Source organism: Centroberyx gerrardi, chromosome 15 (assembly GCF_048128805.1).
Source record: "Centroberyx gerrardi isolate f3 chromosome 15, fCenGer3.hap1.cur.20231027, whole genome shotgun sequence".
In the NCBI taxonomy this organism is placed as follows: domain Eukaryota; kingdom Metazoa; phylum Chordata; class Actinopteri; order Beryciformes; family Berycidae; genus Centroberyx; species Centroberyx gerrardi.
The window spans coordinates 22,117,284-22,138,971 of NC_136011.1; the positions used below are offsets into that span (position 1 = coordinate 22,117,284).

At 41.6% G+C, this 21,688-nt stretch overlaps 1 protein-coding gene across 3 annotated transcripts in view; it reads left to right on the forward strand.

The window, feature by feature from the left end:
- atrnl1a (attractin-like 1a) overlaps window positions 1-21,688 on the forward strand; it is a 225,085-nt gene that overhangs the window by 96,302 nt on the left and 107,095 nt on the right. For all 3 annotated transcript variants that reach the window (XM_078288842.1, XM_078288841.1, XM_078288840.1), the window contains 4 exons: window positions 5,555-5,607; window positions 14,156-14,250; window positions 14,726-14,804; window positions 16,967-17,124. In XM_078288842.1, coding sequence (XP_078144968.1) covers window positions 5,555-5,607; window positions 14,156-14,250; window positions 14,726-14,804; window positions 16,967-17,124 — 385 coding nt within the window. The remainder of the gene's footprint in view (window positions 1-5,554; window positions 5,608-14,155; window positions 14,251-14,725; window positions 14,805-16,966; window positions 17,125-21,688) is intronic.

Below are 21,688 nucleotides of genomic sequence, written 5' to 3' on the forward strand. Positions count from 1 at the left end.
TGTTCTCTTCTATTCTCTCCTCTCCTCTGTTCTTCTCTCCTCTGTTCTTCTCTTCTCTTCTCTCTAGACCAATTTTTTTTTTGCCCTTAATGAATTATGAAATATGAACATTGTTGACGTGAACAAGAATGATTATTTAGTTATAGCAGAAACCGTATTAAATGGACACGCCTCCTATGCCCTGCGTCCATCCTACAGACCTGTAGGTTAAATTGATAGAACTGAGTGCCGCTCCCTGCTCTCTTGGCATGAAACACACAGTTACAGTAAGTCCTGTCATATCAAAAGCTAATGAACCCTGTTTTCACAAGCCATCTATAAAAAGTCTGAACAGTAACAGCTGTTAGACAGACAGGTAGCTCAAAGCGAGAAGAAGGTGATGATGTCCGTGACAACAAATGAAACAAATCCAGCTGTCATGTCAGGAGAGCTGGAACACTGCATCATTTGTCATACAGTCCATACATAAAGTATACAGTATATACAAGAAGTGTTTGCTTACCAGATTACCCCCAGCTGATATCTCAATGGTTTATATTTGGATACCGTTTTCATTTAATTAGATTATTCACTATTGCTTTAGTCTTAACTGTGTTTACTTTTCTCCTTGTGTGTGTGTGTTCGTGTGTGTGTGTAGCGTATGTGTGTGTGTGTGTGTTTCAGCAGTACTTTAACCTACACTCTACTGAGGTCTCCACTTTGTTTTCGCTCTCTCCCCCATGTTGCTTTGTCTGTCTGATTGTTTGATTGTGTTGATTTAGCTTTAATTGGCCTCCTCTCCAAATGTAGAGCTCCACTAATTGACTGCTAATTTGCATCTTTTGCTGTACTTGACTGTGGAGAGAAGGTTTGTGTGTGTGAGTGCCTGTGTGTGTGTTTGTCATATTGAGTGTTACAAATATAGTTTATGATTCGGTTTGGGTTTTTGCAGTGTTTTACTAAGTGTGCGCTGATTTTCTCTTTCTCCTTCTGAAAAATAGCCATATATACACACACACACACACACACACACACACACACACACACACACAGTTCCACTCACACATACACATACTCAAGTAGGAACTTCAACACCATAATGACCTTTAATCTCCAACTTGTCTGTCTTTGCAAGGGTTTATAGGGACAGCAAGGAGAGCAGCGTACTTGTGACTTATGTGTGTGTGTGTGTGTGTGTGTGTCTGTGTGTGAAAGCAGGGAGAGCAGCACACTTGTCACTCATGTGTGTGGTTGTGTGTGTGTTTGTGTGTGCATGCGCTCATCTGTGCCAGAGTGTGTTTTAAGTGATGAGGCGGTCAGGTCCTGTGTGGTCCTTATCTTGTCCCCATTAGGCTATTGTAAGCAGCTTAAGTGTCCATCCCCCTTTTTGTTAGCGCTTTGTGTCCAAGACTTAGAGTCCCCCAAGAGAGAGAATAACACTCCCTAGTCCTCTTATCCCCTTTTAACTGGCTCTGCATGTGGGGCCCGACACATATATCACAACACCAATATGCTTGGCCGGTACTTGCCTTCAACAGATATTAAAAAAAGCATACCAGTCAAAAGTTTGGACACACACATTTTTCTTTATTTTTACTATTTTTCACATTTTAGAATAATAGTGAAGACATCAAAACTATGAAATAACACAAATGGAATTATGCAGTGACCAAAAAAGTGTTAAACAAATCAAAACTATCTTATATTTTAGATTATTTAAAGTAGTCGCCCTTTGCCTTGATGGAAAGGCTTTGCAAAGAAATTCATACATAGGCATCAATTTCACTATTTATATTTGTCTAATAAACACATGTCAAGCATTTAAGCATAAGCCTGTAGATCAAAATGGCTTTAAGATAATGAAAAACATAGTACATTCAATCAGGTGTGTCCAAACTTTTGACTGGTAGTGTACACAGATAAATACATTGAAAATATGTAAAATATAAGGGGTTGCTGTTCTGTAACCAAACCTGACCTCTGACCTTCCTGTGTGTGTGTGTGTGCGTGTGTGTGTGTGTGTGTGTGAAAAGAGAATTTGTCTACGTGGATCAAGAGTATCACATTAACACAAAACCATTTTGTGGTTAAAATCCTAGATAGAAGTATTTTTTTTTTAAATCATATTTGGCTCTAAAGAGAGAGAGAGCCCCCATGGCGCTTTATGACATCACATTCATCACAATAAATCTCCTTGTGCTGAAGTGGGCTTAGCCCTCAACGCGGCCCTTTGTGGGTCGGCTGGGTCCGACTGCGAAGCTTTTAAAGTCACAGAGTTCTCTAGAGATGACGTTGCCCTCTCCAAGTCCCTCCTCTAGATCCCAAACTGTACTTCTGATAAGCCTCTCTCATCCGCTCTTAAGCTGCCCCTCTCCAAGTCTCCAAGTCTGAAGGACATCCCACCTTCCTTTCTTTCTTTCTCTTTCTTTCTTTCTTTCTTTCTTTCTTCCTTCCTTCCTCCCTTCCTTCCCTCCCTTCAAGGCATCTTGACCCCCTGCTTATATGAACAAAAAAAAAATATGCTAAATGTCCTTATCAGCATATTTATAAAGCCATATTTAGGATTTTTTGCAATACTGTCCCTGTCCTACTGTCCCATCATGGTTTGAAGCTTTTTTAAAGTGAATCTGGTACCAAATAGTGCAGTGCCCAATTGTGCTTTGTCTAATAACCACCTCCGAGGATGGGAATTAAAGACTAGCTAAGATTAGGTAAATGTGTTAATGCAACACGATGCTTGTTTACGTGGAATATGTAATTCTTTTTTTTCTGTTCTTGTAAAAATGAAAATAAAACATACCTAGTTATTCATCGCCGTGGCGACATAGAAAAGGAGGCCGGTTATGAAAAGCCAGGAAGTGCTACCATGGCCCTCTACTGCCTCCCATTCCTGGCTTTTATTCAGCCATTCAAGGTGGAAGTGTCAAGGTTGTGAAAATGACAGGTGGGAAGTTCTTCTTGCTGCATTCACATCATTTCTGAAATTGATTTTCTTTTTTCTTTCATAGAGTTCTTGCTTTAAAATGAATGCAACTCAACAAGCAGGCCACTGCTTTGCTCCCATGTGTTGTGAAGTAGATGTCCTCTATCTGCGATTATGGTCATTTTGATTCCAAATTAGTAGTTTTCTATCAAAGCCATAACATAAGAGTCACTGAGCACTGACAAATTGAAATAAAAGTTCAGCACAATCAGCTTGTTTCTTGGCTAGGACCATGGCTTTCAATAAAAATCTCAGTTTAAATGAACATGGTAGTCTAGAGCTTGACTTGAGGGCAGGTCTCTTAACGCGGCTTGTGTGCTGCTACTGGAACAAAAGTATCTTCCCACTTTTCTTGTTTTATTGTTGTTCTAAACTCCTGATTCAGGATGGGAGCTTTGTGAGGCAGCCGTGGTTTAAGGCCTTGTCCTTGGCCGGGGTTTATAGAAGAATGAAATATTCAATGGCCAGCGCTGCTCTGTGACCCTCCTGCTAAAGCACTAGAAGAGAATTCACAAACACCCCATTGAGCACTAGGGCAGTAAACCTTACCTGCCCTTCTTGTTCTCTCACACTTTCTCCTTTTTCCTTTACTTTCAAGCTCTGTCATTTTTTTTTCCCCGATGTTTTTTGTGCTCCGTCTCTTGCTCTCTGTCTTACTGTTTCTTTCCTTGGCCCTACCTCCCTCTGTCTTTTTCACACACACATACACACACACACACACACACACACACACACCCCTCTCTCTCTCTGTTCCATTGTGAAGAAGTATGTTGACTGCGGGGTGCATTTGGATGATTAATAATCCATATTTAGTTAAGCTTGTCAAAGAGCTGCATATGGGTTTGCGGTCTCGTGTTTTTTTTTTTTTTTCTGCATGGCCCTGATATTTTTGAGGTTCTGTGGCAGTGACAATAAACACCCTTTTGTTTTCCTTCTTAAACTCTACCAGATGGCTAAATGCCATACAGAGAGCATTCACTCACACACAGGCAAAGCAAATTTAATACCACTCCATCAGAGTGCAGCAAAAATCCTTTAAGGAAATGGTTTGAAGCCTTGACATTATAATAACAATGAGAATTAGTCTTGTTATCACATTTTTTCCCCATTTTTTTCTTATGGACTGCAGTTGAAGTTTAATAACTCTCTCTTTTGTTCTCCTGTGCCAAGCAATAATTTTTATAACTATGGCCTGAACTGCTTCAGGTGCACTTGATCTATCTTGACACTTTAATAGCCTCAAAAACGTGCACATCATTCCGCGATGATAAGCGAAAACCTCATAACCCTGAAAATTATTTTTGCTATAACTCAAAATTGACATCATCCTTAAGGGTCCTTAGGTTCCAGGACCACGAGGCCTATGAAACCCATACAAATCCCATTATGTATTTTCAAAAATTCACAAGGTTTCTATTGGAAAATCAATACGTTTTTCCTAATTGTGCGGGCGGCAAGGCCTTCTACTCGTCAGAGAGACTGTTCCATAACCTAAATGTCACAGCATCCAATAACCAATTAGTGTCCGTCAGCAGCCGTGTGTCTTGTAGGAAGTGTCCTCAAGTAAGACAGTGAACCCCTGTCTGCTCACTCATTGTAAGTCACAGTGGATAAGAGCATCAGCTAAATGCCACAAATGTAAAAATGTAATGTAAATGAAAAAGATGACTTTTCGCCGATAGGAGATTGTCATTTGACAGCAGCGACTTGCAGTGGAAGTTAAATCAAATGTTTTTCCACGCTTTCAGGTTTTCGAAATGTTGCATTACTGTGGTCTGTCTCATCTCAGCTCTGAGTGAAATGTTGTGGCGTTTTGCTTTAGCCATAGTCAGCGGAAGGATGCCTGCTCTATTCTGTTCTCCACTAACCAGCACTGTGAAGAGTTTCATTCAAAAAGATTTGATTTCAAAAGGAGAAAGTAACCTCTACAACCTCTGAATGAAACAGAGAAGGCAGGCATGAAAGCAAAATTCAGAGTGGGATTAATAAAGTACTGCTACTACTATCTTGAGACCTCTGCATACAAACCATCAACATTTTCACACATTTTTTTTTTCACACTCCATTTTTTAAATATTGACTGATGAATCATTTTTTCCCTTGCACAGATGCAAATATATTATTTTTGAACGAAGCCCTTCAGTAGGTCAGCGTGGCAGATTGGAGACTTCAAGCAAGCATCTATAAGCTTTCACTCCGAGTTGTGTTATTTTCTCTCTCGCTATTGTTCAAGGTGTTCTCTCTGATAATTATGTGTGTGTATGTGTGCACATGTATGTGTGTGTGTGTTAATGTGTCTCTGTGTGTGTGTGTGTGCCCCTGGGTAAAAGAGAGAAGCTATGGCCAGACAGGCCTGTCAAGGGAAATCACCTCACATAGAGCTGGGAGAGGACAATACCTGCAGCAGGGGCTCACCTGACACACACACGCACACACACACACACACACACACACACACACACAGATTTGTCTTTGCGAAAGTTAAACCTTGTTGAATGCTAATGCCATTATTCTTTCTCTCTCTTTTGCTTTCACCCCGTTTCTCTGCCTCTCTCCCTCTCTGCCTGTCTCTCCTTTCCTCTGTTGTTCCAGATGTGACTCAGAGAACCGTTACCTAGGTAACCCTCTCCGAGGAACATGTTATTGTAAGTACCCCGCTGCCGCTACACCTGAGTCTCCCTCACCTCCCTGGCCTTCAGGCACACACACACACACACACACACAAATCGCACACATACCGTATTCATCACCTCTCAACTCCCCCATACACACACCAACACACACGCACACACACTCCGTCCATATCTCCAGTCCATTCTTTCCCTCCATATGTTTGTGTTTCTGTTGTGTGTGTAGTGTGTTTAGTGTGTCTGCACACTGAAAAGGAAAGGTGCTTAAGGTGCTACGCTGTTTCATGGGTGGCAGCAGCATGTATCAGAGTTTCACCAGTTTGAATCCCCGGACCGAAAATGTAGGTGGAGTAAGTGTATGAGTAACGTTCTCCCCTCTCAGCAGCTCTGTCAAGGTGCCCTTGAGCAAGGCATTTAGCCTGTAACTGCTCCAGTGCAGATGCCCAGTGGCCGACAATAGAAGAGTGGTTTTACTGTAGAGTAGTAGAGTAGTAGTAGTGGAGTGGTTTTACTGGGTGTGGAACTGTGTGAATGTGAAGCAGAACATTGCTAGAAAAGAGCAAGCATGCTCAGTCGACTTTCCTTGGATAAATAAATGTGAAAAACTTAATTAAACCCTGCCGTACTCTGACCTGATCTTTTCATTGTCTGTTTAATAAGGAAGAAAACCCACTAAATGTGTGTCACAAAGGGTTAGAAATAAAAGTTTCATATATTTGAGAGAGGAGAGACAGAGGGAAAGACTGAGAAACCGAGAGATAGAAAGAGTCTGTGTGTCCAGGCTTTTGTTTTTCTGTTTCCAGATGCTAGCATGGATCACATTGACTTAGCTCATTTACAACAAATTGCTTGCTTTCCTTTTTAAAGGGCAGACAAAAGAGGAATGCTCTGTCTAGTCAAAACAGATGTTTTGTGGCACACACAAGCACATGCACATACACAAGCACACACACACTCACTCCATGGCTTGCCGCCATCAATTTTAAGATTATAGCACTCTGGAATAAAGTTCAAGTCCTGTCAATGTCAATAGCCCTCCAGTTTGAGTGGGGCTATCATGGATTCAATGAGCGGGTCTAGAAAGGCTACAGCAATCAGAGGAGTCAGGCCACAGACTGCACCGGTCACTTCAAATATGCCTTTGATCACATCCAGCAACCTCTATTCAAGAATGTGGTTGAAGATGGTAACATGGGTTCACTTGTGCTGCTGGTATCAAAACCACTTATATCTCTTTTAAGGCACTGATTGAATCCAAAATCTAGTTTAGAGTGAAAGCTGACCATTTAAGGAGCACACCACTCAATTCAACAAATCATACATGTTATTTGATGGTCTGTGACAGTACAGTTGACATTTGAACACATGAACAACTAAAGAACTAAGATTTGAACCTGTGGTATCATCTGAATTGAGTGGAATTCCCCTTTAGGCACAGTACTGAGTGAATTGCTCTACAGAATCTAAAAGCCTTTTAAACAATAATTTATTTCAGAGTTTATTTATACCATGTGCTTCTCCATGTCTGCTGGCATCAGGACTGAGGTGTGAAGGCACTAGGTGGCACCAGTGCAATGCCCTTTTAGTGCCCACTGCTAAATACACGGCTACAGAGAACACACATGCATACAGGCTCACACACACACACACACACACACACAAACAAACACAGATACTTTTAAAGGCCTCTTAAAGCCTATAGGGGCACAGCTCCTTGACATCACCATGGCCACAGCTGAAGTGCTGTGTGCATTTCTGATGTATTTGACTACATTGTGTTCTGTCATTAATCTGACATTATCTCTCTGCCGTCTATGAAATGGCGCTGGCTCTGTTTGAATAAGACCAAGCGCACCCGCACGCATACACACGCATGAACACACAAGCAACCCATTCGCACACTCACACAGAGTTAGGTAATATAAATGGCAGATTTAAAAGCCATCCGTTTCCTGTGCGTTGAAAGAAGCATGCCACAGTTGAGATATGGCTGAGGTCAATATTAGCCTTCAAACGTCACTGCAAGGAAGGTGCAGCGATACTGTTGATGAAAAAGGCTTTATCTGTATCTGGGAAAATCACATGCAATATGTATGGGAGGCAGTACTGTCCTTGCTGGATACTCAGACAGATTTAGAAGTTTTAGACATTTGCTCTACCTTGATGCATATGGGTGGTGAAATGTTTTCAGACAGCTGACAGCAGAGAGAATAATTGGAATATGAGGAGAGAGTAGTGCGACAGCTCAGTATTAGCCCATGTGGATGGACCAGTGCTGTCCGAGATGGTCCAACGCAGTCCCTTTAGACTCACATGCTGTAGTTGTTTTCAAGGTGCGGTCCAGAAATGCGGGGCTGGATCCAGATTTGTGTGCGAGATTATCAGGTGGGCATTAGCAGTAGCACAGCCGCTAGCTATAAATTAATTTGTCAACATATTTCTGGCTATATAACATTTCCAGATTACCGTTAAGTTTTAATTGATTTCACTAAATTAAATTAAAATGTTAATACAGATATAGATTATGCATTCACTTATTTCATTCACTTAAAAAATAAAGTTTCTGCAGTTGAAAATAAATTAAGCTAAAATAGATACATTTGAATTTAAGGAGAAGTGTCAGAAGTTTTATAACTACCAAAAGGAAAAGGAAAGTTGCAAGTGACAAATGACTGATAACTGGCACAGTCAGTCAGTTTAGAAACTCGTACAAAGAACTACGTACCAAAAACTATAAATAATAAGTGAAAGTTTGCCTTAACAGTAAAAGTACCTCAGCCTCCTTTGCCAATATTTCTCTGGTGGCAGTGCAGAGTGCGACAGGTTGGATTCATTCCAGCCATGTGGCAGTAACTGACTGCTTGTCCGCTTCATAGGTCAGGAGGCCTGACAGAAACCACTTAAAGGTTAGTAGGTGCAGGAATTGAGGTTAAGCACTAGCCTCGAACTTCTTAAAGGTGAATAGAAAGCCATTATCTAAACCAAAGAGCCACTCAAGGGTGAACAGCTGAACGTCATAACCAATCCAACCCCTTGCTTTTAGTGTGTTGTTTTGACATAAAGGGACCATTATAGATACCTGCTGTGAATCAGACATGCTTAGTACTTCTCTCTCTCTTTCTCTCTCTTCTTCTCTCTTCCTCTCCTTCGTGTAGAGGGTACTGTTTCAACGTCAGGTGTAATCAGCCCCCATCGACGGTTAACTGTGCTGTAGCAGTAGCACTAGACCGGGCAGCCACTTTGAAGAAGGGCTCTTCAGTCAAAAGATATCGTGGCATCTTTATGAGAAATATGCGTGCCACTGTTGCGCGCCACAGGCAGTGGGTTTCCTCAGCATCTCCTCAAATTCACCGCAGCTCTTCAGTCGGACCGAGCATCTGAGAAGCAGTGACACCAGAGGTAGACTCAGAGCTGGTTCACGCATTATGTGGAAACACACACGGCAGAGTGCGCACAGTCAAAATGACGGAATTGCAGCCAAAACTAAGCTTAATTGGTTCAGTTAATCACCATTGCTCAAATCCACGACCAGCAGCACAAGCCCTAAGCCTCAGTCTGAGAGGTCAGAGTGAGGGAGGGGTCACATCCCATACACACACACAGCCCTGTTGGATTACAGGTATTAAACTATATCTGACAGCCATACTTGGCTTCAAGGCACCATAATTAAGCAATATAGCGAGATAAGTCGTGTCAATCACAGATACTTTTCCCCCACATTGGAAACAAGCACCTGCTAAAGTAACAGTCTGAAATTCAGCAATGCCGAGACATTTTCATCAAACTAGTCTGTGATAAATGTGTGTGTCCAGCTATTGATGGCAGTGTTCCCCAGCTCACTCAGCGAGGAAGTGGAGAGCGCATTGCTTTGGTTCAGTTAACTCTCTGTCATATCAAACCACCGGCCGATTGGTGAATAGCGGCTTTGGTATTTAATGAGTTTGCCCCCAGTCAGAGCTGAGTGGCTAGTATTTATGAGCTGACATCACTACGGCAACTCTTTAATGAACCGCTGTCATATTCCATCACAGTCAGCTACAAGGGACATCTAATTAGCGATGGCCACCAAGTGTGTCCCACCACGTCCACTGGAAAGACCAGCAGTCAGTCGAATTACCAGCTAACACCAGTCGGTCCACAGTCGGCACCACTCGCTGCCCTCAGGCCTGCTGCTCAGGCGCACTCAGGCCGAATGAAAGTAGCTTCAATGTTTACTGACAGCCACACAATCAGAATTAGAGGACAATTAGTGATAGATAGGATGGACAAAGGAGGAGTGAACAGTGATGTCATGTCTGAAGTCAGAATTGAGGGCAGGAGACAAACGCCAGGTTATCTTATACACACATAACCCTCTCACAAGCACATACATACATATGTAGACACATAACACATACAGCACATCCACTCCAGAATACATAATTTGAAGTTAATCACATCACCCAAATCTTTAATTCTCCCAGGACAAGTTCATGTAGCCCTCTGCCCAAACCCCATATTTACTTTTCACACTCCCAACCCATTGTCTTGTCATCATTGTTTTTGTATCTGTTTGTATCTGTTATTGTTTGTTTTTATCTTTGACCTCTTTGTTTGTATTGTTACATATTTGCAATAAAAAAAAAAAAAAATACACACTTGAATGAAGAAAGTTGACAAGTCATACACCCAATTCCTATTGGATGTGATAATATATTTTTGCTCGTAGTAAAATGACAGATAACCGCAACTTAGTGGATGTTGTATCCAATTCCAGCCTCATAAGAAAGCCGTCGCAGTGCAGTGATCAGCAGTCAACACAGTCCCTGGCCTGAGGCCCTTCATTAGGCCGCGATCAGGCATCAGTCCAGGATGCCTCAATGTTTGCTGACAGTCTAACCAGTGTGGATTAATTGGTCCTATCAGGTCAAAGCCCTGCTGTGTCCCAATAGTTATCCTCGACACACAATTGACTACTCAACAGCGATGTTATATGGACCATGTAGAAGAATCGACACACTGCTACCTTTCTGATTGTGGCCATTCCACAGATGATCTGGTTAAAGAGCAGGGAGGGTCTGATAAACTCAATCAGGGCCACCTGAGCTCATCTACGCGTTTCCCAGGATACCTTGACCTCCAGTCAGGTCCGATATTGAATCCATGTTCTCCTTGTGTTTATTCCCCTGGTGCTGTACCTGTTTTCTCAGTAAGGCAATGCTGTATTATCTGGCCTCTGCTCTGTCAGGCAGGTGTTGCAAATGGAAAATAATGAGTTGTTAACAAGCATTAAATGAAACCTCAGCAAGGCATTCTGACAAACTGACATTGTAGGCGCATTCACGCTTGTTTCAGATTTTTATTCGAAGGAGATGCTGGAATATCAGATTACTTTCCAAGCGAAGGGTTTCTCTTCTGCCTTTTCATTCCCTTCAGAGCGGTTTGTTTCATATAGGCTGAATCAACTTACATATTATGGTAATAAGATCACCCATCTGTGAACTTGAGAAATTGGCGTGGACTATTTCTATTTCAGCTCTTTTGGGGATCGTTAATACCTTTTGTGATACCTTTATACATTCATCCCCAGTGAGAAGTCACACGCGTATGCGTGTAATTGAGATTGCCTAAGTGAAATTGCTGCCAGATTTCTCGGATGGGAGTTGTAATTAAGTGAGATGAACTTTTAAACCAGGCTGATACTGTATTCCTAACAGCCATGAAATCAAACATATTGGAACACAGATAGAAGAACTCATGCAATTTATTTGTTAGAGAGAAGTTTTTAAGTTTTGTATTTTCATTTCATTATATTTTCATGCACAGGTACAGAAACACACACATCTGCATAATAGTATGCATATGGATATGAGTGCAAATAGACACATGCAAGCACACACACAAACATGGACAAATATACACACACAAACACACACACTTCCCTGTCCCCTTTACAGAGTATAAAAAAACCCAAACACTCTGAAGTTGTACTGACGACCCTTATGGGATAAACAACTCGGCAGCAGCGTGTGTCTGCCTGGGAGGGAGGGAGAAGAGAGAGAGGGAGAGAGAGAGATGTTAAGAAAAAATACCTTCTTTGATCTGATGATATCTGCTATTTGGGCTAACTTGCCATGAAGGCTGAACAAAACAGGAGTGTTTGTCAAACATAATTTGCTTTCGTCTTGGTGACGCCTCAGGATTGCGCAGCTGAAAGGAAGGTGATACTAAACATCTCTCTCCCCCTCTCTCTCTTTACTGTTAGAGAAAGTTTCTTTGCAGTGAAAGTCCCAAAGCGCTTTCAGTGCCCACTGCTGCCACTCACCTTTAGGGAGTAACAGATTATTTGCAACAGGATTGCAGCAATGTGATGACAAAAATATAACGGGAATTTATTGCATTACTGAACAAAACCCAGTTTATTTGTCCGGGAAAGCTGACTCTTTTTCAGCAACACCCTGCTTCACATTCATACAGTTCCTCACTTCTACTGTTTGAGCAGCTAGGGGTTAGGTGCCTTGCTCAATGGCACTTTGACAGTAGTTGTATTCAGATAACAGAAAGACTTAGCTTTTTAAAAGAAAGGTAATTGTTGGATTGCTCAGAAGCATGTTTGAAGGAGAGAATGGCATTTAGATATAATGGGTCATAATTACACATTATGTAACATTATAGCTACAAACATCCTTTTACAAATCTTTAATATTGTAGGTGATGATCATAATAATGTTCAAACTGGTGTATTTTTTGTAGAAATTCTATTAACTGATAAATTGTTGCATTCATTTATTTATTTATTATATCCTGTAGATTTAGGAGGCAAAGTAATCCAAAACTAAGGAAAAGTAGTTATATTATGTTACTGAATTTGAGTTAATCCACCAAATTACATTATACTAATTACAATTGTAAGCAATTGTTTTGAAGTATGTAACCATTAAGGTGTAACAGTTTTCTCTGTTACACATTCATGATCAGTACATCCACAAACTCATCCTTCAAATGTTTTGCATTTGGTGATAGTGCTATTCAGCACGTTGAATAAGCTCTTTTTGTTTTGGCTAAGTTCATGCGACGGTAACAGATTTGTTATGGTAGGCATTTGCTATTGTTCTGTTGTTTTTCTGTCCTCTTTTGAGTGAATTCCTGATGTAGAATGTTCTTTTTTAGTTTAGTGCTGAAAGAGGGAGAAACATCAGACTCCATTGTCAGTATGAATCATAATCAAGGGGGTAGTTCTTTAATATTTTCATTCTTTCATACTTGCAAGAGTCACACCCCCTTGACAATGGAGTCTGATTAGAATATATTACAATGTCAAAGGCCTTAGGTTCTTAAGTTAAACTTAAGAGCAAGTGTAGATAAAAGGTGTTAGTGATAACAGATTTCCTACCTGTCAGGAAACACAACAGCAAGGAGAAGCATGTGTCTGTCTGAGTCTCTTCTAACCTGAGCTGCCCTTGTGTGAAGGCATTACACAGCTCCTAGCAGGCACACACACACACACACACACACACACACACACACACACACACATACACACCTGGTTTACCCTGAAGGGCTAGCAGTCAGCAGTCACGCTGATTAACTAAAAAGAGGCTCTCTCTCTCTCCCTCCCTCCCTCTTCCTCCCACACACACACACACACACACACACACACCCTTCCACCCTTCCTCTCTCTCTCTCTCTCTCTCTCTCTCTCTCTCTCTCTCTCTCTCTCTCTCTCTTCCCCAGTCTCCCCACAATAGGCAGCCAGACAAGGTGACCCAGTGTGGCTCCCGCTGTCTGTCCAGATGTTGAATGGCTGTGATTCTCTCCATACGTTGCCCATTGTCTAGCTGACAAAAAGCCGCTCCCAGACACTCAATAGGAGCCACTCTCAAAAATGATTAAATCTCTGAGAGAACATGATTATTTAGACACTCACTCATGTTCTATTGATTGGCCCATATGCTTGTGTAAGAAGTTGGAGTGCTCCCTGTGTGTGTGTGTAGGTGTGTGTGTGCACATACTGTACTTCTTTTGTCACTGACTGAACTCTTCGACCAAATTTCCACCACTGTAGCCTTATTCATCTAATTGAATATCGACTCACGGTCAACATCTCCCACGTTTTTACTTTCATAAATCCGCCTGTGTTTGATAGTGACATCAAAAGAAGAAAAGGGAATGGGGACTTTATTTGGAGTGGCATTCTTGAAGGGAAAATGAGTGCGATCAAAGGCAGGCAAAACCCACCAAAGCAAAATGAAAACAAATCCATTAGGAAACTGCCTTTTTATCCGAACAAGTTATCACAAAGTACACTTAACTCCCAGAAACTTTTGCTGCAAATAACTCAGTAATTTACTGCTGAGAATGATTGTGAACAGTTGGAATCACTCACTGTTTTCATTTTATCTCCCTCTTTTCTTTTCATCTGTGTCTGTGTCTTTCCCTCTTTGTTTCTCTCTCTCCCCCTTATTCTCTCTCTCTCTCTCTCTCTTTGTCTATTTCTTTCTCTCTCTCCCTCTCTCTCCCTCTCTCTCTCTCCATCTCTCTCTCTCTCTCTGTCTATGTCTATGCCTCTCTCTCTGTTGCCTAGACAACCTGTTGATAGATTACCAGTTTACCTTCAGTCTGCTTCAGGAGGATGACCACTACTACACCGCCATCAACTTCATGGCTACACCTGAACAGGTAACACACACACACACACACACACACACACACACACACACACACACAGATCCTTTTCTTTTCTCATCACATTATTTAATAAGCCTGATCCATGTAGTGTGTAAACATGAAGCCTTCAGATGAAGAAGCAAATAAAACTGATTCAATTTTTCACATTTGTGACGGTTTCTCATTAAAATCTCATTATCTAAAGGCTTGAAGTTGAAATTATGTGTCATTCATAGTTTAAAAAGAACAAACTGTAACATTTATTCTCTAAATGGTGTCGATTAATATTTGGCGTCTGCTGTTAGACAGAGACAGAAAGCAAACGGTCTTCATCTAAATGCCTGAATATTATCTGACTTGCTCTTCCTAAACCTCAGTCACTTTCCTTCCATCGACTTCAAAAATCAGTTCATCCTCTGCTATCCCATAATGCACAAGTTCTGTTGTCCATGTGACCAACCTTTTCTTTTGTTTCTTGCTATTGCAGGCCAATAAGAACCTCGACATGTCCATCAACGCCTCCAACAACTTCAACCTGAACATCACTTGGTCCTTAAGCTCAACAGGTAAACTGACAGAAGTCTCAAAAATACCCTTTCTTTGATTTTCTATGAGGCCTTTTGGCTTCTCATCATATCTGATGGAGTAGAATATTAAGATGAAAAATAATGGTAATATGAATAATGATCAAATAACCTTTAGATCAGTTTGGTAATCAATATTGAATTAGTAGGGACAGTAAAATAAAAAAATCTATGGTAAGATATAAGCTGCTATACTGAAACACTGGGCACTGTCTCCTTTAGTCGTGGTTTATTCTGCTGAAGATGTAACCCGGTCCAACTGTCTGACTAGTAAATACTCAGTCAAGGTCTGGTTAATAAAAAGGCCATTTTGTGACATTTCATTATTGTCTAATTGCATAAAAAGTGAGCTGTAATCTAAAATGTAACCAGGAATCATCTGATACAGAGTACGTCCCTGAGTGTGCTTTGTTTAGACTGTATCTAAAACTCTCATTCATTTAGCTGGCCGTCTCTAAAGACACACTAAGTAGCTTTCATTTGTGGCCAAGTGTCCTTAAGTAAAATGGTCAGATTCACTTACTTCTTGACTCCAGGGGATTCCCCCTCTTGACAAAACACATTGGGAGCTATTTTAAATTCAGGCATTAGGGCATTTTAAAAAGTTTTTTTTTTCTGATTTCAATTAAGATAAAAGCACTCTGCTTTCACATTCGCAGTGTCTTGGGGCCCAGAGCCTCTCCAGCTTGGTACTCGAGTGCGTGTGTGTGTGTGTGTGTGGGCGTGTGCGATTGTGTGCTGGCTATTACAGAGTGTTTTATGGCCCTGATAAAGCAGGAGGTGGTAATATTTTATTCAAACTGTCTGAAAAACTAGCCCATTAATACAGAAGTGCTGATAATGCGTTGAAGGATACTGAATTCAGACCACTTCAGCACCGAGAGAAACTTACAACCATGGTTAGAATTACTAGGAAGAGTCATGAAAATACTTTTGCTTCTTGTGAACGTTAATTTACCTGCCTCAGCTGAAAGGCATACCTTAAAATTTGGAATTTTAGACATTTTTTCCCTCACAAGAGAATTACCACATTATGGGTGTTCACACTGTGAACGACCTATTCTGACCGACTGCGGGTGATGCAAGAGTCTCCGATTGCATCTATGTTGTGGTCTTTTGCAGCTACAAAGTTTTCAACAGCCACATCATGTACTTTTGCTGCTGTGGTACTGCCTGTCGTAATGTCCTCTTAATGAATTTACATCGCTAGCTGACAAAAAAAATAATAAACAGAAAAATAAATACTTGCAAGTTTACCATTGACAGCAGACGTATCTGGTCTCCAAGCATCGTTTTGAGATGTTTATTCCTGTAATCTTCACAAAAAAAAAGTTGTAGAGAACTATGAACTTTGAATGGCTGTAATTAGCTTCTCACCCATTTTGCACTTGCCAGGCGGAACTATTGTTCATAGAACTAAATCACATCGGGAAACAAGAAAGCACAAATCAGATTGGCTGTTGATTGGCCGATGACCAGAAAAAGTTCAGCTGTGGCCAACTTTTCTCAGCTGACAAGCTTGTTGACCGTCCACACAATGGCTAAGTTTCCCTGGTCGCTCAGCTCTATAGGAAATAAATGGACTTCTGGTGACTTGATCGCGTTGCTTGCAGACCGAACACAAGGTACAGGTGTCCATCAGCTTTCCTGTGTGTGTATTCCTCATTGAAAACAAGGAACACTACAAGCCACAAGCTAGCATGTGGGTCTGATGTCCCTTGGTTTCACGCAATATAACAAGGGTCTGGTGAAGAAATGCAATCAACTAAAACTCAAAATGTCATGGTATCCCTTTAACATTCATGAGATATTGTAGCCCCTCCATACAGATGAGGCAGACACTGAACACAGTTAAGATGCTAATCACTACAAATCAGATTTTAAATTTTACTCTGATAGGATCCAGTGGAAGGGTGCTAGGATGGAAAAAAAATATAGAAAAAAAAAAAGTTTTCTAAGGGTAGACTCCAGAGTCCACTCTTTCTATTGTAAAGTTTTCTGTTCTGTTTTATATATTTGACACTTTACACACTTTGTTCTAGTCTTGTCTAGTCTAGTCTAGTCTAGTCTATTTTAACCTGCTCTATTCCTTGTCACCCTTTTCCTCAATCCAGCCACTCTCTATCTCTCTCTCTCCCACACAGCTGGCACCATCTCAGGTGAGGAGATGCCCATCGTAGCGAGGAGCAACATCAAGGAGCACCGAGACAGCTTCTCATGTGAAAAGTTCAACTTCAGACTTCACCACAACATCACCTTCTACGTCTACGTCTCCAACTTCAGCTGGCCCATCAAGATCCAGGTAGGAGGCTCGGGGAGAGGAGAGGAGAGGAGAGGAGAGGAGAGGAGAGGAGAGGAGAGGAGAGGAGAGGAGAGGATGTGCAGGGTTTGGTGGTTGTGGTTGTCAGGAGGAAGGAGGAAGACAGTAATGATGACAACTGAGATCAATTTGATTTCATTCAATTTCTTTTCATATATTCAATCAATGGTGGCCGTTGATTTAAGGGCAAATAGTGGACAGTAGTAATATAGTAAAATAGTAATGGACAACAATCAGACAACAGACCTGAAAACCCAGAGAGAAAGAGAGCAAGGAGATAGATAGATAGATAGATAGATAGATAGATAGATGGTTAGAATTTAACTGGAAATTGTACAGTATATGTAACAGTTCTTGACTCTGCCTTTGATGTGTGTGTTAAATTTTGGATTAAAATAGGTCAATGATCTCTGATTTTTTCAGGAAAATGATTGTTCAAGGTGCACAGGTGGTTTGCAGATCCTTAAAAAGTAATGAATTTATTCAAAGTCTAAGAAGAAGTCTTTAAAGAGTTATACCTGTTAAGACTACAATACACTTTCAGAAGTCTTAAAAATGTGTGCACTGTCTCTGGTGGGAGACCAGCCATTGAGGCACAGACTTACATTATGTTAGCTTTCTATTTTTCCCACTTTCACTTTGATTTTTGTGGCAGAATCAATCTTTAATTTCATTATAACTGATTTTTTAAAGGTCTAGATGTTGTGACCTGCAGAAACACCAGGGCACTGTGTTTGTGTGAGTCATAACTTATGTCATAACTTTGTGCATGGCACTTACAGTATATTAAAATTCCTACTTAAGTAAGTAAGTTAGTTTAGCTCTTTGGGTGAACAAAGTAAGAGGCGGAGGGGTAGTTGGCATCAGCATCATCTCCCCAGATTTCAGGAGCTGTCTCTCTGCAAAATATATAGCCCTGACAGGACATTGAGCATAAACCATTCTGAAAAGTGTTTGGCAAATCTACTATCACATTTAATGATCTGTGAGTTTGCCAATGTCTCTCCATCAATTATGCAGCACCGGATTAAATCTACAGGCGGCAGCCACACACTCTAAATATTCACGCTCTAGCCTTATGATCCATTAAATTGAAGTAGACTTTTAGCGGTGATATTTTAAGATGACTGTCACGCAGGGCGTGGGGTGTGTTGTGATGGATGGAGTCGAGAAGTGACAGAATGGAGAAATTAGGAGAGAGTGAAAACAGGCAGGCTGGTTAACTGATGTTGAGACTACTGTACAGTCAAGTAGTCCAGAGTTGAGAAAATGGAGAATGCCTAACTGACAGATGGAGAGGAGGAGGAATGCAGGGCTGGAGAGAGATAAAGACATAGAGGCGAGGATAGATGGATGGATGGATAGATGGATGTCAGATGGATAGATAGATGGATGGGAGAATGATAGATGGGTAGATGGCTAGCTGTTTGGCAAGCCAGCTAGCTGGGCGGTTCGCTTTTCCTTGTTTGCCAGGAGAAAATGAATTCCAGTAAAAATTAAAGGGAGAATACAGAAATACTGAAATGCTTTTTTATTTCATTAATGATTTTTAAGGCAGTAATGCATGCAGCAGCAAGAAACAAAAACCCTTCATTAGTTCAGTCCAGTGAGGCAAGGGTAAGCATCTGGGAAACACACGGTGAAATGTTGACTTTTTACACTGTTAGCTCCACAAACTACAACTTGTACTCTTTCCCGATGATCTCTAATTGCTGAAATACACTCATTAGAAAGGCAAAGTTATGACACAGTTTGCCACATCTGAGAAGTGAAAACCGAAGACGTCAAGTGAAAACATACAACACCAACAGAGCCACTTTCATCTCCTGTCTCGGCAGCTTGTATTATCACAGTAGTTTGGTTTATATAAATGTCAGCGTTTATTGCTGAGTGTCCTGTGCCTCGTTAAGGGTCATTTGTCCATTGATCGCTCCCCTCATATGCATTTCCCATTAATGCCACATTATCAGAGCTCCATATAGCTGCTAGTTGAAAGGTGATATGATAATTACCACGATGAAGCCTATCCCGCCGCCCTATCGGACTCGCCGTGTGTAACATGAGAAGCGCTCGGCGTCCGGTCCTGTGACCTTGGTCGCTTCCGACGCCAGAACAGGGCAACCAAGTGAAACTGTCCTGAGGATTGGTAATGGCCAGGTCTGATATATTTGATCTAATGGACCTGTCTGTACACACACACACACACACACACGCACACACACACACACACATACGCACACGCATGCAGGTGCACATAAAAATAGCACCTACATAGACACATACACAGGAGCACAAACATACACAAACACACAGAGGAAGAAAGAGAGAGCAAGGGAGAGACAGAGTGCTTGAAAATAAATTTAACAATAACAAATCTGCAAGTTAATCATATCAACAATTATATATTAACACATCTGTCATTGCAAGATGCCTCCAATCTTGTAGAATTTGGCATATCAGAGAGAAGAGTGAATGTGAATTTGACAAAATCTTACTGATCTGACAATGTGACCCTTCAGCTGAGCCTGGCAGCCTGTGTTGGCACGACATGTGATGTTATTGTCTGTGGCAGTGAGACGCACACATGTACATATACACACACACACACACACACACATACACACACTACTTCTCGTGGCCTGGTTTCCGGGTCTTCATTCTCAAGGACCCCTGGGCTTCCCAGGCTTGTGCTGGACTGAAATCTGTCGTTAACTCTCTGACAGGCTCACTGAAGAAAGACTCGGAGCGCACCCTCACTGACACGGCATGTATTCCTCTCTCATTATCTTTCTTTCTGTCTTTTTTCTCCCTTTTGTTCTCTGAAAGCCTCTTCATGTCTCTGTCAAAGAACTAAGAAACATTTACCCTTATGCAAAGACATTTAACCCCAACTGCTTCAGTAGTGCTGCAGACTGGCCAGCAGTGGTTTGTACTGGGCTGCTAACAGATATAATGTGTACAGTTCCCTACTCCCTACAAGTATTCCCTAGACCATTGATGTAAGCTAGTATGCATTCTTAGTCAACAAATAAGACTGTGGTCTTAGTCAACTGGCCTGGTCAAATAAGATATGTTCTTAATCAATTTGCTGTGTTGTAGAAGAAAGTATCAGATTGCTTAAATAAGCCTTGCATAATAAAACTAACTGAGGACAAACCACAGCCTGGACTGATCCTCATATTCAGCTGTTTCTTCATGTGTTCCTACCTGGTATGAAGATGAGAGAAATTACAGCAAAGAGCACAGACAAGTCCATGGTTAAAGTTACAGGAACTGATTTGGATTTGTTTTGACTCCCCCGCTCCCCGGCTGCCAAAATCTTTCACCTTGCGGGTTGACAGGTTACCAAAACTCTGTCCAATAAACAAGCTACTTATGAGTCCATGTGACTTCTGTTTACAAACCCTGGTTCACAGTGTGAATCTAAACCAACCAAATACAAAAATACTGCAAAGTAAACTTTTTTAAGTATGGTTCAGACCAAAGAAAATGAACTGTAGGTGTGATCGCTGTCCTGCATGTCAACACCTGTCCTTAGCAAGTAACGTACCTCTGAGTTATATGTGAACTGGTTAAAATCATCAATTGTTGCTTAGAAATGTGTATTAGAGATTCTCCTTCACATATGGCTTCTAATTTGAAAAAACTAATCAGAAACTTAAGGGTAAAGACTTCCCTCCCTCCCTCTCTCCCTCCCTCTCTCTCTCCCTCTCTCCCTCCGTCCCTCAGTCTCTCTCTCTCCCTTTCTCACTCTCTCTCTCTCTCTCACACACACACACACACATATATATATACACAAACTCACTCATCTCTCTCTCTCTCTCTCTTGCACACACACACACACACACACACACACACACACACACACTCACACATACAAAAAGTCATTATTCTCTCTCTCTCTCTCTCTCTCTCTCTCTCTCTCTCTGTCACACACACAAGCATACACACACGTAGAGAAACTCATTATCTTGCTCTCTCTCTCTCACTCACCCACACACCCACACCCACACGGTCAGACAGAGATTTTGCATCCGTCAAAAACTGATTGAGCCAATGTATTCTCTATGACAGACATGGACACACACACACACACACACACACACACAGGCACACACACACACACTCTCTCTCTCTCTCTCTCTCTCTCTCTCTCTCTCTCTCTCTCTCACAGAAATTTCCTATCCTGCTATCCTGTGTTCTCTGCCTCCTCCTGCTCTTTTTTTCTCCCTCTTTCACATAAAATGCTCACGCACACGTTCACTCACTCACTCACTCATACACACACACACACACACACACACACACACACACAGCTCGTGCCCGGTGTGACCTGTGAGTGTTTCCCTGGCGGCGTCATGACATCACCTCGGTGTGGAGGGCTGGTTGTAAGGCAGAGGGAGGCGATGGGATCGGTCGTCCTGCTGGAACAGATTTTGATTGGTTGTGTCATGCTGACCTTGCACCTCAGTCCTCGCTCTCCTGTGTTCACCATGACGACAGGACTTCACCAGGACGATCCTGGTTTGCATTTCTTATTTAGGAA